A 19,791-nucleotide genomic window follows, 5' to 3' on the forward strand; every position below is an offset into this window, starting at 1 on the left:
AACGACAGAATTGTGTTCAGCAAGACGCAACAAGTTAACCTTAAAGGGGAACAGAATATAAAAGCGCCGGATAAAATGTTTCATAAATTTAGTTAACTTCTGCAAGAGAATTTTAATTTTAGACTTTCGTTTGTTTGTCCTTGAGACAAGTATAACTTCCTCTCTTTATTATGTCATGTTGACGAGATGATTGAGTACAGGTTACTTGATTTTTATTGCACTCTCTGACACTCACTCGATGAGCTTTTCAATTTACGAGAAAAAACGCCCGTAGTAAAATGGATTCTTATTTCTGTGTGACTCTAACAATGGAATATGCTTGCTTTAATATATATTTCTGAAGCATCAGAAGAAGACTTATGCAAATATCGATGCAATATTACATTTCTTACCTTCACTAAGGGAATTTCATTTTGAACGACACGCGTTCATTCAGCAATCATCCCACTACTTCAAAGTCGTTTTCCTGCATAATTAAAATTTTGTAGCTTCCAAATGTTAGCATGAAATATTTAAGTTGGTGGCTAATTTTATCTGCTTGTAGCGTTGCTACAAATTTCTTATCTTCGTGTTTTTAGTTGCATTTCTTGTCAACTCAAGTACGGTACGTAACCGCCTTAAGGTTTAAAGGCTACTGCACGTAAGCGTAGATATGGAGATTTCCCTCTCTTCCACCCGTTTTCCCCTCCCAAATCATTCAAGTTGCAGTTCGTCTGAAAAAATTTTAAAAATAAGCTTTCTAGCACTCTTTCGGGAGTGGGATTGAAGTTTGTTTTTAATTTTTAAGGCCAAGGAGAAATTCAAAATGGCCGTCTGAAGAATGGATTTGAAAGTTCACCTTGCTAAGAGAGTGTGAAATCATGAAATAACATTTTATAAATCTTAAAATTTATTTGACGATATGGGGAAATATTTCTAAATATTGTAACTGGGTAAGCATAGAATTTTATTACACGCATATACTTCTACTGATTTTACTTTGTTTATATTTCTTCATTACCTCCTACCTCGCATAATCATGAATTCCGTTTGTTTTGGAAAAATCAATTGAAAAGAATCTTCTATTAAAGTTAGTAGCCGTGGGAAGTGAAGCAATCTCCTTCTTTTATTCCCTTACCAAAATACCATCTAAGAATTGTGAAACATTACGACAAAAATTATTCTTTCATCAAAGAAACTCGGTTTGTTTTGGTAGTCGATTCTTTAGTGACCACGACAAGCGATTACCCTTTTTATATTGACGAAATCTACCGCCACAAGATTCTTCTGATTTTTTCGCCTTTATATTTCCTTTCTAGAACTTTTTCTTACCCTCAGTTATCGAACGAATCAGACCTGAGAAATTTTTGTTCGCGTGGAAATCTATCTTTCTATATCTCCCCCAGCGAGTGGTTATGATTCTCGACCTGACAGGTGTTTCATGTTTCGCTTATGTGGTTCTTTCTCCCTCACAGCTGACTGTTTCGTCTCTCAAAACAAGGCCATTCTCGATTCGGGCGAAGGCATCTCTCAGTCGGCTACGATCGAAACGATCGCGCGAGATAAAAAAACCCTCCCTGTAGCCGCATTGCATGCAATCATTTTTCTCAGTCGTATAGCACTATTACGAAATACTTTCATGCAGCTCCCCTGGTTATCAGGTGAAGCCCATTTTGCTAAGTTTATCCATAATTTTGTTGCTGGCGTATAAATTATGTGCAAAAATAGTGCGAAATCTTTCCTTTCTACTCTGTCAAATTGCAGACAACACAGTAAAGGCATGTAAAACTTGTCTCCTTTCACTGCACTTTAGGTGCAGGTTACAGTAAACAAACCTTGACAAAAATAGGATCATATTCCTTACTCCAACAAAGTGATGCTTAGAGGAATTCCTTAATTTAGCTAACTTAGGTTATATGCAACCATTGTGGCCCTTAGGCAAAAGGTTCTCAATCGTTCTTGTCGTCATACTTACTTTACCTTATAAGAGAAGATTGTATTATGTCATTAATTTTTTCAAATTTCTAGCTCGTTATTTAAACGTTTGAGGTTCACATATCTGACGGATGGGCATCACTTCTCGTTTTGTTCTCATTCATTGGAGAAATTTTTTACCGAAGTGTTGAGCTGAAGTGCTGTTGCCGAACGTCAAACTGGAAATTTTGTTTTTATTACTTCGAGTAGCTTTAATTTCGTCGATTTCGGAAGAAAGTTCTTACAACTGTTTAAAAATTTCCGATTCTCTGATGACCTAAAAAATTAATTTTATTTCGAATCATAATCCTTTTTCATATACAATGTTAGCCTCAACTTTATTGATATATGGAGCCAAATACCTGCGTATTTCCCAAGTCATCTTTGATAGTGATTTTAGATTTCCGTTTCGAGACCTAAACACGACTCCTCTTGTTTATTCAGGTTACGGAATAGGTTTTATTGGAAGAGTTCTAATTAAGTGTTTCCAAGGTAGAGTATTATTTGGAGACGTTGGTTGCATGTAATACTACAACAGCTGCCCAGAACTTGCCTTTGTCTCATGAAATGATCTCGTGTCGTGCTTTGTTAGCGTCGAAAATGATTCGTTTTTCGTGAGATTCGCTTCCGTAAAACTATCCAGGTTATAAAAGTTCCTTAACATTTTCTCGCCCGAGGGCTTCATTTTCTTTTATGCTTAGCCACTACAAGCATGGTTTCAGAGTAATTACTTTTTTCAGGGAAAAAGCTTTGGGTAGCATCATTTATAAACAAGCACGTGCGACCGCTTCAAACCACGACAGGAAGCAACGTGCTAGAAACACTTGTAAAACTGCCAACAATGCGGTGAATCTGACGATTTAAAGCGCGATAGAAAGTTCTTGTCAAAAGGAATAACCATTCATGACTTCAAAATACAAACTTTTTATCGAATAAGGTGTTAGGGAGTATGGCGGAGACCATTGTGTGAATGTCATTGGGTCCTGTACTAAACGACAGGGATTCAGCCATGTTTTGTTTGTCAGCTGAATAGCGACACACTCAAATTTCCAAGAAGGAATGGCGCCAGAATCGATTTGAACCTCGATTACATAAACTGCGGTTAAAAAATTCTAAAACAACTTCCTTCGTAAATTTATCATTTAAGTACAGACGAGAAATCTCCAAATGAAAAATCTTAGCGGGATATTGCAAGTTCTCATCCGTACACCTGCTGAAGACGAAATAATTACTTTCAAACCAAGCTATTCCCTTAGTATGTCGTGAAAGAAAATCTCACACGTTCGATTACTCGCAATGAAGGTTTTTGATGTTTGTCCTAAAATAGCGTAAGAAAATTACTCCAGAAAACTCTAAATATCGTGTTTAATATTCTCCAATGTAAACCACGTCATTTTCAGTTCTGTGATACTACGTAATGGTCTGGCGCTGTTGTCTCGTTCTTCAGCGCTTTACACATGATGATGAGTTGAATATCCAAAATTACTACGCGTTTAATTTTCTTTTTCATTTTGTGGGTCTTTGATGTTATCTCACAACAAAATATGTTTAAAAATGTAATTTTGAAAAAGAATAAAACGCTTCCTGTGAAATAAATCTTCTTTTCTCGTATCCTTAGCTCGTCTTTGAAAACGCCATTAATTCACCAAACAACCCGTAAGGCAGGACTGAAAGCCTGAGTTAATCAATGGAGTTTCGCCACAATGTACCACGCAAGGAAATTGTGGATACGGGTGGTCTGAAACCGGCGCGCAACGCATAGCAAAACAAATGAAAACGCTTTTTCGACTGTTTTACTTGAGCTTCAGTTTATTAAAACTTCTCGTCTATTTAAGCACAATTCATTACAAATCTGGAAATTGAGAAAACTGGTTTTCATTCTTATGCGGTGTTTTGGATAACTTAACCTTTCACAACATTTTCGCAGCACCAGCGAATTAAAAACGAAATAGAGTTTCAGAAAATGACTTAAATTATGGTGCTAGCGGTAAAATTTGTACAGCGTCAATAAATATACATCGTAAAGACTAATTCATAAAAGTTTCCTCAACGTATAAAATTTCAAAATATATATTTAAATACATATACTTTCCCGGCCTATGCCATTATTGCTATCTAGCAGTATAAGTTCTTTACTGAAGTGTTTGTAAGCAATTAAAAGGATCGCTTTCATTGGACTGCACTGTTGAACAAAGCCAAGCCCGGCCGCGTAATTGATGTGTGTGTGGTGGTTCTATTTGAAGAAAAACCGTTTGAAGCGACGGACGTTTTCATATTTGTTTTCGTCTAATTTTAACGATTTTCTGTAGTTCCTTCGATTCTGTGCTAAACTAATAACGTCTTAACGGCTTTTCTTCACAAAGAACCTCCAAATTTACATAAATTGCAAGTAATACATTCAACTTTTCATAAATGGGGAAATTGATTTTGCCAAAATGAAACAGGTGTAAGGAAAAATGATTTCGGGGCTTATTATCATCAATCCTCGGCCCTAAAATCGAAACTCTAGTAGCAACTACGATGAAATTGTGGCAAAATGTACGATGAATAATTTTACTACTCGGCGGAAGTGATTTGTGCTTCGGAATTTCTTCCTTTAGTTGTTAGGCTAATAGGGTATACACTGAATATTATTTACCTGCGGGCTGTTAAGCTGTGCGCGACAAGTTTCTCGAGGATAACAGAACATCTTCCATAACAGTTCGCATAGGCATCGCTTTTCAACGGGATTATGTCGCTCATTTTCGAGCGCGTCCGTTCATTAGGTAGCGGCGGGCTTTCTTATTTAAACTTCAGTGGCTTAATAGTAGGAGCAATAAATTCAGGACTTGCTTCGTTCATTGACTCGAAATTTTCAGTCTATAATAGAAATAAGATTCACCATTTGTAATTTACTCCAAAATTGCTGTTGACCACTCCGTATCGCCATCCACGCGTACGAAAGTCGATCCATGGAGCGATTCCGACGGGATTTTCGGAAGGAAATTCAATTTGTTTTACTCCAAGTTATTTCATCTTTCAATGAACGGAGAATTTCATTCTTTTCTTCTTTTGTCGCTGGTTACAGAACCAAACACGCACGACATTTTTTGAAAGGTCTAGTTTTTCTGCAATCGACGCTATCTTGTCGCTTGAAGGTCTTGGATTCATCGCGAAGTAGGCCTCCAGCGAACGCTTCTCCGCAGCTCCAATCGATGTTCGCTTTCTCTTTTTATCCGAATTAGGAAGGAATTGGCTGGTTGTGTTCTTGCATTTGTACGCTTTTTCAGCCTCTTCTAGCCACGCCGTCAACACGGGTTTCAAAGCCATCATGTTATTGTGGCTTAGTGTAAGCGACTCAAATCTACAAATCGTGGACTGGCTTAACGATCCTACGCCGGGGATTTTCAAATGAGCTAACGCAGCTCCCACGTCCGCTTGAGTGACTCCAAGCTTGATTCTTCTTTGTTTAAAGCGTTCTGCGAACCACTCTAGCTCTCGCGGATTCATTACATCGTCGCTACTGGCCGCGACGCTAATGGCAGAGTGGATAGCGGAGTGTAAAGAGTGGACAGGCGTGGCGGTGACTGGAGACGGCGTTTCGAACGGTTTATCAAACGCTGACTCACTTACTGTTGGTTGGAGCGAAGCCGAGATTTGATCCAGAATATCGTGGGCATCATACGTGCTCGTATCATGCCCGTGCGTGGAGTGATAGCTGTGCAAGCTCGTAAATCCAGACGGTTTGTTCTGCTTCGTCGAGAGATATTTCGGCATCGGTTCGAGCTGCGAGGCAGTGAGTAAGTGAGAGTCGTCAAACCCATCAAACACACTTGGAGGAATCTGCAAAGAGGAAGGCAGAAACGATGTTTGAGCACCCAAGTGTAATATTGACTAACGGAAATGAATTCGATCAAGTTGTATTTATTTTATTTATCACATACCAGGTTGTTAGATCTTGACGGGAAAGACAGCTATAACAAGAAAGAAAAATTATCAATTTAAATTTTTTCGAATGGGGAAAAAGTTTTCAACTGCGAAAATTGCCGGCGAGCGCCAAAGCGAACGCCAGTACTCGAGACCAAGCGGAGGACGCGCGAACGCAAACATTACAAAACGCATCAAATAAAAATTTTAGAATAAATACCGTGTGAGTAGATCCACGAATCGAGGGTATCCAGCTTGGCTCATTCATCTGACCTCCGGAAAGCGAAGAATTAGAGTAAGAAATACCATTAGAATGGGAAATAGGCACTCGAGATGACAGAGGAGGACTAAGAGTCTTATTTAGTAAACTGTCGCGATTCATCTCGGAGACGTTTCACAGTGAACTGAAGCCTTCTAGCATGGCGTGAAAATGTTCTTAAATGCAGTGAGAGTGCCCGTAAAGAAAGAGACAATCATTATCATTGTGTTAACAACATTTGCACTTCACATGCACCTGTTTCCAAACAGATGCGCACGCGCAGTTTAAAAATTAATACTGCGCATGCGCCCAACGACAGCTGAACCTGTCCTAGTTGACACGGTCGCAAGTTCCAGCTATCGGCTGACCCGGTTCGTTGGGAAAAAATAACTCATTCATGAAACATCTGCGGGGGGAAATTGATAACAAAAATTTCGGCAATCACCAGTTACGGGTATCTTTTCATTGACCGACAAGATTAGCACCGGTGAAAACTGTCAGTAGAGCTGATGGAAATTACAGATGCATAACTTTATATCGTATTTCGAAGCTATGTTTCGTACCAATAATCTTGACGCGATTTTTTTCCAAGCGGTAACCATGCGTGGAATTGTGTGTTCAAGTGTAACATTTTTGTTACCAACAAATCGGCTTGAGACAATTAATCCCTTTATTAAAATTCATTAACGCACTTACAGTCTCCCCTCAATAAAGAAAAGAACCAATGAGCTCGAATCCTGTGCAATTTCCAATTCAAGTGTAATAGGGTTATTGTTTGGCACACGCCATGCACGTGTAAGGGGCCGGCCATCTCTCTAGCGCCATTGGCCGCTAAAACCAAACCTTTCTGTACGCGTAGAATTAGCTTGATGAATGAACTAAGCTCTATATTAATGAGTACTGCTGGAAGGGAGATAATTACGACAGTTATCACTTTTCATTGGTTAAGAATTAATTTTGGGAAAACAAACTCGCCGAGCTAATGATGGTAAACTGCACGAAAGTGAAACTAAGAGACGGCCGAATTGGACGTATTGTTGTCAAAGCTTTAAATTCGAACTTAAGTCAATGCGCAATCATTACTTTTTTCGTTCTGTGCGTCAACTCGCTCATTACAATCAGGCAAAGCTCAACTTGGCCTTTATCTATTTTCGTACGCTGATTACACGGCGTGAGGTGGAATTTTTGTGCTCACATGCGAAGCGTCATTGGTACACGGCGGCTACTTTTATTCGCCAAGGAACTTCAAAACATTGCAACTATATAACGAAGAATTGAATACGACAGGTTGTTCGCACTCCGCCCCTAGCTTAATAGTCCCGCTCGCTAACATGGCTAAAAAGGAAATGAATATAATTGAACCTGGTATGGTAATGTAAAATATTTTAGCTGTCTTTGCCTGTAAGGCAAAACCGCACTTTTTCTAAATCCAACCCATATTTTCGACTAAAAGCACTCTAGATTTGCTTATTGAAAATTTTACTAATATACAAGAGTTTAAATCTCTGGCGATTATCCTTTCATGATTACGATTTTTTTACTATATTTTGGATACTTTTTTTTAGATTCTCGATTGCTTCGGTGAAATGAATACATATCTGGAATGTTCCTTATTAAGAAAAGTGTCTCGTGTTTCGCTGAAAAAAAACTACGCGTAGTTTTGACTCGATAGTACAGTGGTAATCGCAAACTTCCCGTCGTCGAAGCTTATCTGACGCGAATTATACATACAATAGAAATCGTTGTGATTCTAATACCCATATTGGTCTGATATAATAAAGACGATAACAAATGAAGCCATGTTTACCAGATGTCAGGCCCAGCTGTCCTTTGTCCAAGAAATACACGGTTTATTCGTTTTGTATACCTTCCAAAATCATCAATCCTTATACTTTTCTTTTAAAGGCTTTTCTTAAGGTATGCTAGAGACGAGAGTTTGCATAGTTTTCCATTAAGATTTTGGAATAATCTCCCAGCGAGAAAATGATTGCCGATGCAAATTTCCCAACTTTTCAACACACTGTTGATAAAATGCTAATTGCTTACATTTGAGTTTATTTTTAAGATCTAAGCGGCGAAACGCGAACCCAAACAAGGCCCAAAGGAATCGTATTCAATACTGTAAAATACTCCCCTCCAAAAAAACAGAAAAAGCACACACCTATCCCCGATCCTTGAGTGAGTCCATTATCCGAGGACACCGCTTGTGATGAAAGGAACTGGCTTCACCTGTTATATTTTCCGCCATTTTAGCAAATTTGATAGCGCAACTTCTGGAAATAATCCTGTCTGAAACGCTGAGAAATTTTCCCGTTGCTGTTTTGTGAGAAAGCCTCTACGTCAACAGAAGCAAACGCGTCTCACAGTAAAAATTAATGTTTTCTACTTTTATTATGTAAAACTCTATCAAGTATTCCATTAAAAATAGACGGTCTTGCCAGTGTGTACATGACCGTACATAACTGAACAGTTTTCGAGGCGCAGCGATATTCATGTATGCATACCAGCGCTATCAAGGTTAACACATCTTTACGCAGCTTCCACGGAAACGGTGAAGAACAAATACGTTGAAAAAACTATAGATTACGAAAAGCGTTCAGGAAATTTAAGAGACGAAAACGTTCCGAAGTAATTTTTTTTTAAATGTGTGTTCTACAGGCTATCCGCAGCCATCCGCAAAGCATCAACTCAGTCGCAAAATATTTAAAACAAGCATCAAAGGTAGGGAATATCAAATATTTTGATTTAACGAAAATAACGCGAGCAGAGAAGGGCAGGCCAAAGCGTAACCAAGTAAGCGTTGTTTTCAGCAATTCTAAATGCCATCAATCTAATTATCATTTATTACGTGAAGCGGGCTTGGATGTCATTCATCTTATCACAGTTTTTCCCTCCTATTTCTACATCCCCTGTGGTTCTATAATTACTTCCAAAAAAGAAGGTTTTTATTTACCCTGAAGCCGCAGCCAATGAGATAAAAACGTGATTAGCAAAGAAGTAAGAGCTTTCGATCAAAAAGAAGACAGAACACACGATTTTAGCCAACCGAAGCAAATTATTCTTGCGTAGCAATATTGAAATAAGTTTCACGATGAAAAAAAGCGTTCAATCCAATAAAATATCCTAAGATCTAGTGAAGAAACTCAATGGTATTTTCTGAAGTAGTTACAGCCAGTCGCTTCGAGCGCAAATTTTCTTGGAAATGGAATTGTTTTAAAATCGCATTTTCTATTTTGGTTTGGTGAAACAATAATGGAACCCCATGAACAAAAATTTCCTGAACTGGTGCTGTTTTGCTCCGCAAGAAGGTATAGCAGGTGCTGTGTTTTAACAACGAACTGGTACAGACTACAAGCTGTAAAATGGAAATGGATTTCACTTTGTGGAGGAGATAAACATGGCAAAGTTTTTAAAGTTGTTTGAAATCGAAAACAGCCTCAATGGATCCCTCAAATTCAATAAGCCGCGAATAAGATAATTTCTTTGTTTCTTAAATTCGCAGTTGTTGGTGCTTTTCCATGCGATTGACAATAGAGCATTTTTCTCGTTAGATTTTTTACGCAATACCTGACGAAAACGTCAAAATACCTGGTATTGTGTGAATTCGAGGTGATATATGTCCACTTTTTGATAGCATTCAAGATAATCACAAGTAAATTAAACATAGTTCTTATCTCCATCAAGTTTTTATTGAAATTTTTCTCCAAACGTTGCCGGAATCCTGCTTTGTTCGGCCAGTAACAAACTTTAATTCTCAAAGGTTTTGGGGATAGACATAGTGCACGTGAAAGGTTTAATGGTTTTCAAAGACGAATACAAAGCTTGACAATGAATTAAAAAAGCAAGCTTAAGGTATTATTAAACCGTGAAAAGGGAAGCTTCATTAGATTTTATCAGTAAATACGAAAAACGCCTTCTTATCGTTTTCCCGCGGATAGATGCGTTTTTTTAATGAGTATATGACCTAAGACCCATTGGATCAGTTTGTTGTTAAATTTAACAAAGTTGTACGTCTCTCTTAGTACTATTGCGCTTCCTCGTGAGTCAATCTTTTTTCCATTTCTAATCATTTCTACTCTTCTACATATCAGCAAATAGGAGATATATCTGAATATATCTGAAGTAACAACTTCTGATAACATTTACAATAAACAAAAACCAAAATCTGTCCTCAAAACACGTCAAAGGAAAATGGGAAACGCCTATTTTCATTATATGGGGTTTGAAATCTTAAGATCTGTAAGCCGCCAGAAATAAAAAAGGGAAAAAATAGTTAAATTTCAACCCGAATGAAGAAAATGATTTTTAAAATTAAATCATATTAAGATTTCTTTTAATTTGAGAATCATTTCGTTCCCTGGCGTTTCAACAACATCTTAATTAAACACTATTGTACTTGAATTCTAAAGAAATAGTTTATGACAAGCGCGTATTTGTGGACGGGTTCTCAACCTTGAGTTGCAAACCCACGAATCTGAATCTTTATATGTACACTCGAAAAAGGCATTCAAAAGATAGTTGATATATTCTTTTAAAAGGTCCCAACAGTTGAACGCTGGATTTTAAACCGTATATTTTAGATCATCGCTTACTTTATCTCGAGATTTTGAGATTCAAAAACGACCTGTTTTGGCAATTGTTTTCTTGAATTGGTTCGTCTAGTCAGTAGTTTCAATTTATTTTTCTCAACCAACGTGACACTACCAGAGTTTTGATTGACATCCTTCAACACAATTCTTTCCATTTGATCGCTGAGTTGTTGGCGAATAATTATCTCAATCTTCCCGCTAAAACTAAATCTCAACGAGATAGAAACTGATTTAAAAGGGAAAAGGCGGTTGCTAGGCGTCAAATCACATGTATGTAGATTGAATAGCCATGTGGATGTAAACGAGTCTCACTCGAAGCATACCTGCAGTAGCTGGTGACCCAGCTGTAGGTGTCTTAGCGACACAGCTCGTGTAGCTGACCCGAAAAGCCTTCGTAAGCAGCCAAAAATAAAAGCAAATTGAAAACAAAACCAGAAAATTAGCGACCTTGAATTCAAGAGAGAGTTTCATAGGGCTATGTCCTTCGTTCAATTTGTTATTAACTGGTATCTTGGTTGTAGATGGATGCTTTTAACAACGGTTAAGAACGTTTTAAGTTCCATTCGGTTTTTAAGTCAAGAGAACATTTGGTGATTAAATCACCTATTTAGAGTGACGAGTATGCATTTGTTTATAAACTATAAGAAGTGACTTTGGAAACGTTTACTTGAGAGCATGTGGTATCACTTACTTTGTTTAATAACTTAGGTGGTTCCCACATGTGTCAGTCCACAAAAAACGTAACACCGACATGTTAGTGCAAGTAAACTAACATACCCTGAGTGGCATTAAACGTATCTTGGGTAGCTGTCTGCCCCGTCATGGTATAGCTATCGTTTTACCGAAACGTTGAATTCTAAAGAGAATCGCTACGATTTCTAAGGGAAATAACAAAAAACAAAACTAGTCAGCGAGCTAAGTTCTTCTGTTCGGAGTGAAACGTTTAAAAAGCAAGATGCCACTTTCAAGTTGACTCAGTCACGTAGTGTGCTGGCGAATAGTCAACATTTCGTAACAGTCACGCTTCACTCATTTGGGAGAGGCTATCATGAGTCTCTGCTTTTTCATGGAGCGATAAAAACCTGCCAATAACTTTGCAAGAATTTGGAGTTATTTTTCCCCACACACGTCTGTTTTATAAGGAAGATATACTTTGAGTTGCTTTGGGCATAAGCAAGGGGTACCTGCCAAAAAAGAAAAATGATGTAATTACATGGCTGGTATCACCTTAGATGAAAGTATCCATTCAACGCTACAACGAGATAAGACCATATACTGAAACTCTCACACGCAGCGTGAACTTGGGTTATAAAAGATTTGCTTTCCTTTTCGTACTGTATTTATCAAGCAAAGGCTAATGACAACATAGCTCATAAATTCAATTGTGCAAACTTGCTTCATGCTCTTCTTGTCCAAATGAAGTGTGATTACTCAATAAAGCGTAGTTATGGGGCGGCAGAGGGAATTTTCTTTTAACTGATATTAAAACTACTGTTTTAAAAATGTTTAAAACAGTTGGCTAATGAGTCAGCTGTGCGTTCATTGACATATGAAGCATCTAGCAAGTTGGGAGAGCACTCAAGAGGCTGCTTTTACGATTCTTACTTATCTTTCGTGCCCTTCGGAATTCGTGTGTGTCAATTAACATCGCACAGTTCATGGAAATTGCTTCTTCTGACTGTGATTTGATTAGCGGAAATCTCTATAAACCTCTCACCTAAATTTACAGCAATCTCTGCAAAAATGTGTCTACTATTTTTATGTGCTCAATATCTAAGAAAAGTAGATTTTCCCCTTTGCATCTGCTTTTAACGTAAAAAATCGATCTATAGTTGTCCACTATTTAAAGACGATAATATCATGTTTATCTGGTTGGAGTCATTTCTAGTTCCTGATAAAATTTTTGATATGCTTTTCAAATAATGCTACCTATTCTCCACGCTAAAATAACTTGCTGAAAACAAAACCTGCTAAAACCAACCGCATTTACGTAAAAATAAAACTGAACCCACTTCACCTTTTAGCTGATTAAATTTTTGGCTAACTCGCTTTTCTGGCTCTCCAAGTGGAATGTAAATATTTGAATATCAACAACATTTCTTTTTCCTATTTCTGGAGCACAGGGTTGTGCTCTTTGCAAATGAGTTTTTGATCGTCCCCATAAAACTTGTTGAACTGAGTGGCACTTTATGGAAGTGGAAATTTCAGCTTAGATTGGTTTATTGATTGTGGAAAGAACACTCATGCTTTGATAAATCACTTACACTTGCTAAATGTTCTTAGTCTAGAAGTTGGCTTTTACTGTGTCTGAAATTCTTTTTGAACTCACCAATATTTTCTTAAATAGTTATTATGTTTATTTTGTTAAACGCAACAAAATTTTAATAGACGCTTGTTATAAAGCAAATGTCTAAAGACTGTAGTTTCATTCATGCAGAACTTTTTTGATCAACAAAATCAATTTCAAAATCATTTTTATTCAGTATGGTTCTCGAAATGCTGAGAGAAAAAAGTGGAATTACCAGTAAGTTTATCATTGAAAAATAATTCGTCTACTCCTTTTCTTTGTAGGAAACAGTGAAGAAATATAATCATTATGTACGGTCAGTGAATTGATTCCTTATCTGGAGACGCCCGGGGCCAATCTTACCATTTTGGGAGCTAGGAAAGGCCGGGCGTTTCCGCAGAAAGATGGCTGGCTGAATACTCTTCATGCTACAAGGATTTTTCCAGCACTGATTCATTTGTGTTCACTTGAAACTGACTAGGAAACACGAATATCAGACATCACTCACGAGATGAGTGTTTTAAAAGAAATTACGATGGTTTCACAAATGAATTTTTAATTCCTGTTTCTGTTGATTAAAAAATAACAATTCCCTCGCACGAACATTAACACCAAAATTCGAGCTTCGCTGAAACAAGCAAGGGTTTTAAGGTGGTATCGGAGAATGAAGTGCTGTCGACCCATACAATCATAAAAGCAGATGGCCGATTCCTGGAAAGTCCTCTGTTCTCACCCTCTGACACCTGTCTATTTCAATTACGAGTTGCGGTGATCAAAAACTACAAAACTCTCGCCCAAGCATTTTATTTATTAAGAACTCTCATCTACCCGTGTGGCGAGGAAGTTGCAAAATAGAGCTATTATTTTCGTCCCTCTAATAACTGCTCATGGCCTCATCTTTTGATCCTCTTGAACAAATGTTTATCCTGAGAATCTTTTTCCTTGGTCCGCTTTTGCATAGGTATCGGTTGATTATTGTCGGAGCTACTGCGTTATCGCCTTACTCATATTTGTAAACGATTTTAAATGAGCGCACGCAAGGATACCACGTTATAAATATAGTTTGAACCTTGAGGGTGAGGAGCAAAACAAAAACCAACTTCGAATTCTAAGTTCTGGAAACATTGAGTGAAGTTTCTTTGAAGTATAGATGAAACCGTAAATATGAGAAACATGACGAAATGCTTTAGAAATTAGTTAATGCAAAAAAAGCTAACCTTAAAATATAAGGCATTGGCTCTACTTTAAGGTTTTCTTATTTCATTTAAGTTTATTTGTTTTGGCTTGAAGATAAAACAATGAACATGTCTCCTCTTTACTTTCAGATTCAGTTTGAGTTAAAGATTAACAATTATATATTTTGAGCCACATTGTCACTAGCGATTTTTTTTCATGTCAGTTATTGTCGGCTGCCTACACTCGTTGATGAAAAACATTGGATGCCAGTTTTGGCTTGTCTAGGAAGAACTTGTCAACTACTCAAATTGAAATTTTTAGTGTTACTGACTTGATATACATTATTGATAAACCATGTATTAAGTTTTTTATGAAATTCTGGTCTTGAAGTTTTATTTTTGTACTAGTCTTGGTTTCAGAAAGCTTTCTTTACAAGTTTCCTTAAGCAATTTTTTTTGTGCTGGTCTCGGTTTCAGAAAGCTTTCTTTACAAGTGCATTGCCAAAGAAAACTTTCTAATGCAAACCAGTGGTACTTTTATGACAATGAATTTGGTAAATGTCAAAGCTGACCTTGACTCGTTCAAGCTAAGAGACGTGCTTATCCCACCGGGTACCTGTCACTGTCGTGCTTTAACTTTTCATTCGAGCTAATTTGTCGAAGAAATAATCACTTTCCATTGTCAGATATTGGCTTAGCTTCACTTCTCGAACAAAAGGCACATGTCTCGCTGTCATCAACCCATACTCATTATCCTGTTTAAAAGTGAAGTGTTAAGTTGTAGATAATAAGTTTGGCAAGCTCATCTGTGCCAACGCTAGCGGTGGATTTGTTATTCTTTTTCAAATGTGGTGTTTTCAGAGTAAAATCGGCCCTTCTGTAGCAATTAGCTGAAAAATGGACGAGGCTTACGTATCGTTCTATCTGCTCGAGGCCTTCTCAGTAGAACATGCTCTATGATGATATGACGGCTGGAACATTCGATCGGGCAAATTTTCCTTTTGCACGCCCTCTCCCTTGCTCATCTGTTAGCCCTCTATATACAGAGGGTTTCAAAAGCGGTTAATTGTTATTAGCCGTAAAACAGCCCAATAACCAAACCTTCAGGGTTAAAAGCTACAAAATTTAAACGTTGGCTGTAAGCACCACTCTCCCATTGAGACCCTCTACAAAAGACTTAAAAAAACATATCGTTAGCTGTAAATGTGGATAAAAGTTACACCCCATGTTATCGGATATCACTTCGGGATCAATTGGGCGGTAGCCTGTAAAAAGGACTAATGAAATGAAATAAAATGGAAAAAAACTACGAACAGAGAAACAGTGAATAACCATAGGAAGGAGAGAAAAAAAAAACTGTTTCGCCGAGAGTCGAACTCGGGCCGCCTGGCTGAAAACCAGGAATCCTCATCGCTAGACCATATGGGAGGCGGTTCTTCGTCATTGGAAGAAACCCAATGGTGTTGGGTTTCTTAAACAGCCTGATTGGGCTCCCACTCTGGGCTGCAGTCATTATGGATAGATGGCAGTCCTTTTGAGCGCTCGTCGAACGGGAAAAGGTTCAAGCGGCTTGTATTCGAAAGGAAAATGGAACAAAACTAGCGCATGAGCTAAAATGACATAAAATACTTCGACGAGAATGATTTTTTCTTAAACAGCAAAGGCTTACTCGAAACTAGATGCTATTGCGCTAAGGCATTTAAAAATGCTCTATTTCTGATTCAGTTTAAAATAAAAAAAAAGAAGTCTTAAATGTTTTTCTCCAGCTTAGCTCGATTGAATTTTCGGGGGAAATGGGAAGTAATCAAGCAATTTGAGCTTCTGTGTTTTCTTTAAGTTCGAATTCGTATTGATAACTAATGATATATTGTTGTTACCTATCGTTGTTTGCAGGCTTTTATTTGTAAAGTATTTGTAGAGTAAAATACTATGTACTCATTGACTGAGTATGAAGACTGCACTGGAGAATATTAGGCTCGAGGTCAAGAACTTAAGCGAGCGCAGCGAAGCTAGTGAGTAATGACCAAGAGTCAATCATTTTCTCGTCTGGCCCGACCTAACTTCGTCATTCGTGACATTTTTTCATCAGACTGCTGCTCTATCTCCTTCTTCCTTTCTTCTTTTAGCTTGTCTCCTAAAGGACCCTTTTTTCGGGCGCTCTTTTAGTCTTATGTTTCTGTAATATTGGCGACGAATTATAACAAATTTCGGAATTGATTTGGGATTTTTTTTCAACTCTACTTTGCGGTGACGCTATTAAGATAAATGAATCAAATTCATCATAAAAATTAAAATTTCCTCGCTTGTGATTGGTTTAAAAAAAATCCTATTTTCCACTAACTTATTTGTTATCGGACAGTTTGTTGTCAGACAGTTTGTTATTGGACATTTCAATAACCCAATCACATTCGAAGCTATAGTTAAAATCAACCAATCACATTCAAAGTTGTAGTTTAAATCAACCAATCAAACAATTAACAATTGACGTCTCCTTTGTCTGTTTTTTTGTGCAATTCGAAAATTGTAATTTTTTATTATTAAGTTGTAATGTGATAAGACTTACAACAGCTGCGCGGTCGTCCGATTTTGTTATCACTCGTGTGATTACAGACCGAATTGGACTCCACTCAGTCCTATGACGATTACTCATACGAGTGATAAACAAAATCGAATCGAGAGTCCGATTTGTTAATCTCTGACTGAAGACAGAATTGGACGACACTAAGTGCTGTAATCAAATAATCAAACTATGACAAGACTTTAGAAACAAGCTAGCCACTGGTTCTTCGTTTTCCGATATAAAAGACTTCGCGCGCGCATGACGCGTATTGTCCAATTACACAAGCACGACGTGCACACTGTCAAATAAATATCCGTTATTGACCAAGCGTGAGGTCAAGATGGCTCGATATTGACCGAATTCTTTTTTATGGACCAAGACGAAGTCGAAGAAAAGTTAGGGACGAGGTTAAAATCCAGTCGTCTTGACCGAAAGAGCTTGGTCAATATGGGATTTATTACATAGGAAAGACAGTTCACTTAGCAAGAGTCAAGTATGACTTGTTTATTTTCGAGCATTGGGAATGAAAGCCAACTTTGATGGCGCTTATAAGCTTTTTATGCAACAAATTGGATTTGGACAAAGTGATTTGTAAGCTTACAACGAGCATTACAACGAAAGGAAATCTAGTTCTTGCTTGGGAATAATGCTTACTTCTCCTGTCACGTTTCCCATGAGACAAAACCGCTTCCATGCATGCTTTCATGTCACTTTGTTTTCAAATTTTTTGTATTCTCCGGTTTCTGAAGAAAAATAAACTCACGAAAATTGTCTATGTTTTCTTTGTTCTGACTGTTGCCGTTCTTCTTCCTTTTGCGACTTGATTGCCTCAACTGAGCGAAAACTATGAACTTTGTAAGTCCGCTCCACGCGATTTTTTCCATTCACGGGATCAAAGCGAGCAATCTCGCAAGATGGGCACATCTTGCCTACTCGAGTAGCCAATCAGAACACAAAATTGGCCCATATCGACCGTGGACGCCTGAAGCTGTATGATAACAGCTCTTATTGTCTGTTTCTCAACTATTTGGGCTCTGATGTGAAAATGATTGTTCACAGTCGGAACTTTCCCATGGAGGGGCAGAAGAGTGAGGAAAATTACGCTCGACCGAGAAACGGGCCTGAATTCCAACCTCGACAGCGTAAATGGGTAAGAGGCATCAAGCTAAAATGTAACAGGTTAAATGTCTCAAAATTCTAAAGTTTGGTGCCATTCCAGGAAATAAAGCGCAATTTTCAGAGGTCTTATCAGTTGATATATATCTTATTAAATGTTTTGGTGTGTAGTATTGCTGAGTATTTTTAAGAGGTACCCCGTATCGGTGACGAACCCATAGGGCGAGTCCAAATGCAAATTTTTGTTGAACAAACAGTTAGAGTTAGCAATACTACACACCAAAACGCCTTGTAAGTTAGACTTCAAAGGGGCATTACGTAGGGTCTACCAAATTGCTTGACGCTTGAAAAACCGCCAAAATAATGCACAAGGGTACTTACTTGAACTGTGTAAAGCATCCTTTTGCATACACACTCAATTAGATGGCAGTGTCTACATAGGACAAGTAAAATAAAAAGAAAAAGATCCACGAACACGCACACTGGAGACGAAGGAGATGAAGAGTAAATAGTCGTTCCCATACCGGGAGTCGAACCCGGGCCGCCTGGGTGAAAACCAGGAATCACTTACCGCTAGACCATATGGGAGTTAAACATATGTTACAGGAAAGAAACCCAATAATTATTGAAATTATGTCACCGCCTGCTATTACGAGTGGACTGCTTTTCTGGGCTGCAGTCTTTATCGATGACTGATACTCCTGTTGAGCGCTCGTAGGACAGGAAGAGATTCAAGCGGCTTGTATTCGATGGCAAACTGTAGCGAAACCAGCGTATGACAGAATGTGTCAATTGAGATTTTCAAATCAGTAACTGAGATACTAGGAGCACCCTGATTGAACACCTATCGTTTCTTTCACCAGTGAACCCATAAAAAATGAAACATTCGGGCCGGTTATTTTAGCAAAGTTTTGCTGTTAACAAAACCGCGTTCTGAGCCATCTTCAACTTAGCCGAAACTTTTATCTAAACTTTTATTTTTTTGAACAGTATCAAGAGGTCCGAAAGCCAAAACTGGAAGGACGTTTGTTTAATGAAATCAACCCTTCTATGGAGAATCCCTGAGGCCTCTGCTTACGTGATTTACAAAATTTACTCGTGGTCTACTGCTTAAGAATATATTCACTATCTTCAAAGTTATCGGTTTCCTCTAAGAAATTCCAATTCTCCTGGCTATTTTCCCTTCGGCCAAAACGCTATCGGCTTTGTTTACCGGTAATTATCACTGATCAGAAATTGTGGATTGGCTCTATTATGCTCAGTTTGAGAAACTTATGGATAACTTGATGCATGCGTTTATCAAACAAAATCCCTCTTTCTTGAGGGAAATTGAGAAATAAAAAATCCGCGCAATAGAGGTATACAAAGTTTCTCTTTTATCGTAAGATATATGAAAAATTACTCAGTTCTGATTGGTTAAGATAAAAACAATTTTCAGGTACTTCAATGCAGAAGAGGGTTAATTCAGTGCAAAGAAGTAGCAAACCAGACTGAACAATTCCTTGAACTGTTTAGCCGGACTTTGAACTTTTTTGCGCCTTAAAGATGTGGAAATTTCATCGTATATTATTGTTTTGATCTCGGTACGCGATTGTTTTGACCGAACGCAAAATGTAACTTACAGGGTTTGAATAAATTATTTTCGAAATCATGTGATTACTTATACTAATTTGTATATTGGAACCAAAAACAATTGTTTATACAACAAAAGAAAATCTTAATTAACACTTCCTGTTCCATTCAAAAAAGCAAACGCGTCAAATAAATTTGTCCTAACCACACAATCAACCTTTCCTCCCCCCTCTCAATCCACTCGCATGAGAAGGTTACTTGAGTGATGAGATCAGCAGAATGGGAACCAATCCCGAACACAGGGTCATTTCGGCTACTTGTCAGCGGAATGGTCGCCAAATGATAATCATCATCTGGGTAAGTGCGTCATGTGT

At 37.9% G+C, this 19,791-nt stretch overlaps 1 protein-coding gene, 1 long non-coding RNA gene and 1 other non-coding gene across 4 annotated transcripts; 1 reads left to right on the plus strand and 2 right to left on the minus strand.

The window, feature by feature from the left end:
• Nucleotides 1-3,733: 3,733 nt before the first annotated feature.
• On the minus strand, nt 3,734-8,499 carry LOC113683809 (POU domain, class 4, transcription factor 3). Of its 2 annotated transcripts, XM_027201086.2 has the most exons (4): nt 8,280-8,499; nt 6,080-6,127; nt 5,877-5,906; nt 3,734-5,775 (listed from the first exon to the last, which is right to left on the minus strand). In XM_027201086.2, exons 2-4 carry the CDS (start codon nt 6,125-6,127, stop codon nt 4,972-4,974), a joined length of 882 nt encoding a protein of 293 aa, XP_027056887.2. In that variant the 5' UTR covers nt 8,280-8,499; the 3' UTR covers nt 3,734-4,971. The 2 variants fall into 2 exon arrangements, with proteins under 2 accessions (XP_027056887.2, XP_027056886.2); XM_027201085.2 differs by lacking the exon at nt 8,280-8,499 and having other exon boundaries at nt 6,080-6,429.
• Nucleotides 8,500-8,566: 67 nt separating this feature from the next.
• LOC149035501 (uncharacterized) lies at nt 8,567-14,539 on the plus strand. Its single transcript, XR_016182409.1, has 2 exons — nt 8,567-8,839; nt 13,279-14,539. It is a non-coding gene; the product is annotated as an uncharacterized LOC149035501 (long non-coding RNA).
• A 3,821-nt stretch (nt 14,540-18,360) lies between these two features.
• Trnae-uuc (transfer RNA glutamic acid (anticodon UUC)) lies at nt 18,361-18,433 on the minus strand. The gene has a single exon. It is a non-coding gene; the product is annotated as a tRNA-Glu (tRNA).
• Nucleotides 18,434-19,791: the final 1,358 nt, after the last annotated feature.

This window comes from Pocillopora damicornis, chromosome 13 (genome assembly GCF_964200805.1).
Source record: "Pocillopora damicornis chromosome 13, jaPocDami1.2, whole genome shotgun sequence".
Lineage (NCBI taxonomy): Eukaryota > Metazoa > Cnidaria > Anthozoa > Scleractinia > Pocilloporidae > Pocillopora > Pocillopora damicornis.